Below are 6363 nucleotides of genomic sequence, written 5' to 3'. Positions count from 1 at the left end.
TCTCTAGCTATTCTGACCGATAGTGCAAATAAAGACATTCTTTGGGTCATAATTTTAAAATATTACTGCGGATGCTAGTCTCAGTTTAATATTGTTTTAATAAATGAGTAATGAAATATTTTAAATACACACATTTTCTAATATCTGTTTAACAATGCACTTGCCTCAGTTACCTTGGCTTAATGCAGATCACAAAAAATGAATAAGCTACAATACTGCTCACCTATCCAAAAGATATGTTATATTTATACTTAAACATTATTTAGAAACCTACCCACAAGTCCCCTGTTGCTTTCCATTTATTGTTATTATCCAATGGCATACTACATCAAATCATGATATCAAAAGATCTTTAGAGATAACAAAGACCACTTCAGAAGTACTGCGCAAAGGCAATGAAATAATGCTCTGAGAACCTACACACAGAAGTTAGGCCTACACAGATCCAGCACATTGCATAACAGAATAGTTTAGGCTTCTTTTAGAGTCAGCTACTGCTTTGCCCTAGCCAGAGATAGAAAGCTTATCTTAAATATTACCTATCACAGATGTAGCAACACAGTGTGGCCCTGTTTGCTACCTAATGTTACTTGCTGGTTTTACACGTTTATTTGATGTTATTGGCACCTGATTGCTAGTTCCATTAGTGGCATTTGTTGCTGAGCCATTCACAATGATATAATCAACTTTGTTTTCCAATTTCACGAGCCGTTGTAAGATGTCATCCAGAAGAACAGCAATTGTTCTCTTAAGATCAGCTGAAGATAACACAGACACAAAAAATTAGATCCTATTTACTCTATGTGGAAAATAACTGCAATTTCAACAAATTCACATATGAAGACTTGCCATCCTTCCTACTATTGAGTGCGGAGTAGTATACAAGTATAGAGTTAAATAGCTGCTTGAAGCATTAGACTAGTGACTATTCAAAGGCGGTATTTCAAATTTCATCCAGATAACAGTACTAGAATACCTAGCTATGACACCTTTTTGCCTTAGACAGCAACAGAACATAGATAAATATTTTCCAACATAAAAAGGTAGTTACTAATAGCTTTCCTCTAAATAACAGATCTATCCCACAGAAAAATTGCTATGAGAAAGCATCTTACCACTTTTTCTATAAGCTATAAAGTAGGGAAAAAAAATATTCCACATATTTAGGCCTATATTGATTGAAAAACAAGAAAAAAAGACAGTAAAAGAATTCCCATATTTTGGAAAAGAAAAACAGTAGACACACAGACTCCCTCTCTCTTCTCCCTCCATCCTCGGAATCACCCAGATAAAATTAAAACACCAGTAGTTAAAAAAAAAAAAATTCTTAGATCCATCTCTAGACAGAGAGATATGATGCAGCAAGTATCAAAGCTCTAGAGACTGAGAAATTTCTGTCTAATGGGTACTTCTGAAGCAAAGGGAGATTTTGCTAAATTCATAATTGCCTTGCAGTCTCAAGACTACAAACTCAACTAGTATGTTGCTTTACACTGCTTTATTACTACTTAAAGAGAAGAAAACTAAAGAAATAAAAGCAGAAAGTTAGCAATGAGGCACAAGAAGAATACGGACTGTGGAGCTGACAGTCTGAAACTTCATTCTCATATCAAGCACATGCTTATTCCTCAGTATCTCAAGATTCAGAAAAAGCACAATGTTACTGTTAATCCTGTAACAGTAGTCATATACCTGGAAAGATCTAAAAAGTTCCTGGAAAAAAAACAAAAAACTCATACCTCCAGTTTGATTTTGTACCACATCTTAAACTTCAGTGAATAAACTAAAATCATATCAGTTGATAGAGAGGTTTTTCTCTTAAAGGGAAGTATATATTATTTTAAAAAAGAGAAAGTATAACTTTAGAGTTTTCAGTAAAAAAAGATATTTTAATAACTAGCATGTTTTTTTCCTCTTACCATATCCTGCCATAGAAGCTCCACCACCACCACTCATTAAATTTTTATTTTCTTCTGCCAGTGCTTTGACATATCTTCTACTGAGATCCAATATCTGTCCACGCAACTCAGCACTGCTTTGGCGTCTTGGATACTGAAAAGTGTAGCGTAGCAACATCAAACCCCAAATGATTCCAAAAACTAATAAAAACATACTCAGTTTCTGGGACATATTTTTTCTTGAAAATGTTAGAAACATTTCTGATGAAGGCCACAGGTGTGTCTTAATTTCAAGATAAGTAACTCAGCTTCGCTTAGTCAAATTATATTACATAGTAAACATAAATAAGATTTCTGTGAAGTGAAGAATCTTCTGAGCGAATCATCTTGAATACATCTTCTCACGTTTTAGCACGTCTTGATTCCTGAAATTTATAAAATATTACTTGGGTATTCAAAACTGCAACAGTTGTTGAGATCAAGAACAAATACCAGTTTCAAAATGCAATATTATTGCATATTCAAGCAAACAGTTGTGGATTTGTATCTGTTTAGAGGTGCAGTCATGTTTCTGTCTCACCTGTTGTTTACAAGGTTTTCTTTTCTTATTTTTACCAATTTTTTTTTTTTTTACCAAAAATCAAAACTTCTATGCATCAAATGAAGTATTTTTAATACTGTAAATGGAACTCGTATGAAACCCAAATACATTTCCAACAAAATGTAGTATCTAGAAGAGACCTGTACAACACAACATTTTGATGAATTATACATCTACACACAAGAAAAAGATCTTGTGAAATTATTCACTCAATTCTTATTTCTCCCTTAAAAGCATATGGCAGATATAAACAGATAAAAGGCAAAACAAAGTTCCTTGGTTGGTTGGTTAGTTCAAAGTTGGACATCATCCTTTGCTTGTTTTGTACAGCATTAAGATTTTGTTGTTGTTGTTTCAGTGCCTTGCTAATAAGAAATAAAACCAAAATGAACTGGCAAATTGCACCCATTTTTAGCATTTTACTACCACTTTAAAGAAGTCTTACCATAGCAGCCAATTCTGATCCTTCAAATCAATTAAGGCTTCAGGAGAAAAACAAGTGGTAGGAAAAGCTTCATCAATTAAACGGCAAATGACTAGACAGTTTGAAGCAACACAGGCCAAACATCTTCAGGGAGCTCTGTATTGGAGAAAAAAAAAACAGAAAAAATACAAACATTAAAAATGCAGGAAAAGGTTTCTAAAAATAGAAATAATACAAAATACAGACTAAAGAGACCTTAATTTTCACATAACGTGGCTGAAGTAGAGGGCTTCAAGCTACAGGCTCTTAAAACAGAAATACAACTGTAAACCTAACTTAAAGCAACTGTAAGGAAAAACATAGAAACCATTTCTATTATAAATGCGTTTAACATATATATGCATATAAATATATATATATCAAAAATATATATGCAAGAAATGCATATAATTACATTTGAATGCCAAATAGCTGATTTCAACATACCTAGAAAAACAAAACAAAACCACCAAAGACATTTGGTAGGAATCTCACTGAAATGTGTCCTCCTCCTTGTGTTAAAGACAGTGACAGCAGATGCTCCAGATTAATCATATATATATATACACACACACATATTTACATATACATCATTCTCTTATTCTTTTTCCCCATTAAACAAATCTGATATTTTCAGTCCCATTACCTTGTATTTCACATTTTTCATCCACCTCTGAAACCTCTCCAACTATTCAATACTTGACAGGGAGTTTCTATTATTTAGCATAGTCTGGATAAAGCTACTTATTTTACATAAATCACATTTTTCCTGTTATTCCCCATTCTCCCCCAACCCTTACCTGATATTAGCACTTTTCAGACTGCAGTTACACATGTAATAGAATTCCCCACCAGCCTCTCTATAGCAGTACTTGGGTCTCCATTTTTATTAGAATACTGAGTCTGAGTTTCTTACCCTGCTAAGCACTCATCTAAACTTAACTCTGCCCCCACAGTGCTGTTCATTGCCTCCGCTGACCAGTTCAGCTGGACTTAGGCCGACACACCGCGGTCTGCTGCAGACAGGTGTCACTGCTAGCAGGGCTCTGAGTTGTGCTTCATTCCTCACACAATGCTCTCACTAGGCAGGCCAGCGTGACTGATTCAAGTGGCAAATTTTCAAAGTGCTCTAAAATCAACATGCACACCTAGAATACTTTGAAAACCATCAGCCTGAGGCAGAGGCAATATTAGGACTTGGACACCAAAGCTGCTGTAAAGTAATAAGTTATGGTGTGTAAAATGGCCTAAAGTAACTGCTGGTATACAAAAATCTTACTTTCACTGTTGGATGTGCTAATCTAAGTGGCAATGTCAAGTCACCCAGTGAGGAACATCTTACCTCACCTCAGCCGTGGGATGTGACCATGCACATGGACAGCCAGCCAATGTGCAATGTTTAAAATCTCACTGTAAGCTCAGCAAGATGTTCTTTGCTCAAAGAATGTGCTAATCACCCCAAATAACTTGTTTGAAGACACAAATTTGTCTGCAGTCCGTGAAATAAGAGAGAAAACAGTAAAAACTTTTATTCTACAGTATCAGCACAAGTATTTGGAATTGTGTGGTTGAAGATTTCCTGTAACAGATCCTCCCTAAGCATGAGCTAAACAAAACTTATTTTCCCTAGTTCTTTGCCAAACCCATGGCTCTGCACTCAGACTTAAAAGTACAAACTGCACCTATATCATTACGCATCTACATAATTCTTGAATAGTATCAAATAGGATGGAAAACATTTACATATGAGATCCAGGAGTGGGACATTCACATGATGGCTCAGAAGACCCAATACTATTTCTCAAGGACAGACCACAGGTTCACCCCCTCATTCCCTAAAGGCTGCATTTTATATTTAAAAAAGAAAAAAAGTTTGGAAATAACAGATAGCTGTTGCAGAATTTACACTAAGCTCAGATCTCCAACCATATCTCATCCTGAAGCATTTAGACAACATCACTACAGAGCTTTGGAGTGAAAGTAACTCTGCCATCACACTGTAAATAAGACCACAAGCTAGGATAAAAGTCCTAGCCGAGAGGAACAGATTGAATAAACTCCTGCCAAGGAGCAGTAGGAATTGCAGACTGGGTCTTTGCCATGTACATTTGATTCACAGTGCACACCCTGACTACTGAAAATCAAGGACTCAGCCTGCTGGGCAAATGGCATAACACTCAAATACTGACAGGGACCCAAGGAGCTGAGAGTAAGGTGTACCAAACAAAGGGAGCTATTGGCACCGGTCACTTTTCCTATGCATTTTTAGAGGCCATTCCCCTTTAATGAATTTTAGTGTAATTTCAAAGTTCTGGAGATTTGGTCTTTTTCTTCCTGAAGTGTGCACTTCTAGTGACCCATAACGGGGAAAAAAAAAAAAAAAAAAGGCAACTTTATACCCCCAATCTGCAAGTAGGAAAAAAGGGTATCAGAACAGAATGTGTACATATACTAAAGAAAACAGCACAATAAGTAAAATGGATGGAAATAATTTTTTACCTCCTGTTGCCCTGAAGGGTCAGCACTTCTCTACACCAACATTATAGAGTTCAAATAAAATTTGTCTTCACAGTGGGTCTTTGTTTTCAGTAATTCAGAGGTAATACCCTGTGATATAACAACATACATGTAAGAGGGAACACTGTCTCTTGTGATATTTCTTCTCCCTCATTCTCTCAACACCACCTTACTCACCACTCCCCTAAGCAGGGGAAAAAAGAAGCTGGATTGCCTTCCTCAGATGAACTTAAGCCTGGGTTTACAACCTAAGCCATGTTTACCACTCTCCCAGCCACAGCTGGAGGGCTTTTATGGCAAAAGTGGTCAAAGCACTGCTGAGCACAACAGGAAAAAAGGGCACATCAGAACTACACCTTGTTGGAATTCCTACTATCCCTAAACTGCAACAGAAGATGACTGTGAAGATGGAGGAGTACAGACAGGACCAAATCTGAAGAGGGAAAGGAAAACAAACAAAAACATTTTAAAAATAATAAAAAAGACAAAACAAACAAAAAACACAAACAAACAAAAAAACACACACCACACCACACCAAACCACCACCACCACCCTCAATCAAACAAAGCCCTTGATCTGACTGTGAAGGCAAAAATGGCAATCCAAGTATCCATAAAGAAGATAGTATCTTCCAAATAATCCTTTCAACAGGCAGTCTGAAGGGACTGGTTCGAGTGGCAATTGTTTCAAGGTTCCTTAAAATCAACATGCATATCTAAATTATTCTGAAAACGAAAAGCCCAAATCAGTGGCAATATTAGAACTACAAGCGGTTCCTGAACAGATTATCTGAGACTAGGTTTGCCTTTCACAGACATGGGGAGTTTGATCAGCCTCACTGTTGCCACTGACGGTTGTCCAAGAAACTCAAAGCCTACCAATG

General features: G+C 36.4%; 1 protein-coding gene across 1 annotated transcript; it reads right to left on the bottom strand.

Moving 5' to 3' along the window:
- Positions 1-576: 576 nt before the first annotated feature.
- CCDC126 (coiled-coil domain containing 126) lies at positions 577-2323 on the bottom strand. Its single transcript, XM_008939399.1, has 2 exons — positions 1920-2323; positions 577-758 (listed from the first exon to the last, which is right to left on the bottom strand). The coding sequence occupies exons 1-2, from the start codon at positions 2155-2157 to the stop codon at positions 577-579; spliced, it is 420 nt and encodes a 139-aa protein (XP_008937647.1). The 5' UTR covers positions 2158-2323.
- Positions 2324-6363: the final 4040 nt, after the last annotated feature.

This window comes from Merops nubicus, unplaced genomic scaffold, assembly GCF_000691845.1.
Source record: "Merops nubicus isolate BGI_N331 unplaced genomic scaffold, ASM69184v1 scaffold42484, whole genome shotgun sequence".
Lineage (NCBI taxonomy): Eukaryota > Metazoa > Chordata > Aves > Coraciiformes > Meropidae > Merops > Merops nubicus.
This window is presented reverse-complemented; position numbering and strand designations above follow the sequence as displayed.

What these genes read in the sequence shown, in the direction of transcription:
- CCDC126 (XM_008939399.1), bottom strand. Translation starts at nt 2,157, where the DNA reads ATGTTTCTAACATTTTCAAGAAAAAATATGTCCCAGAAACTGAGTATG. An exon ending in AGCTTCTATGGCAGGATATG is followed by an intron (nt 759 to 1,919) that starts GTAAGAGGAAAA and finishes TGTTATCTTCAG; the next exon opens with CTGATCTTAAGAGAACAATT.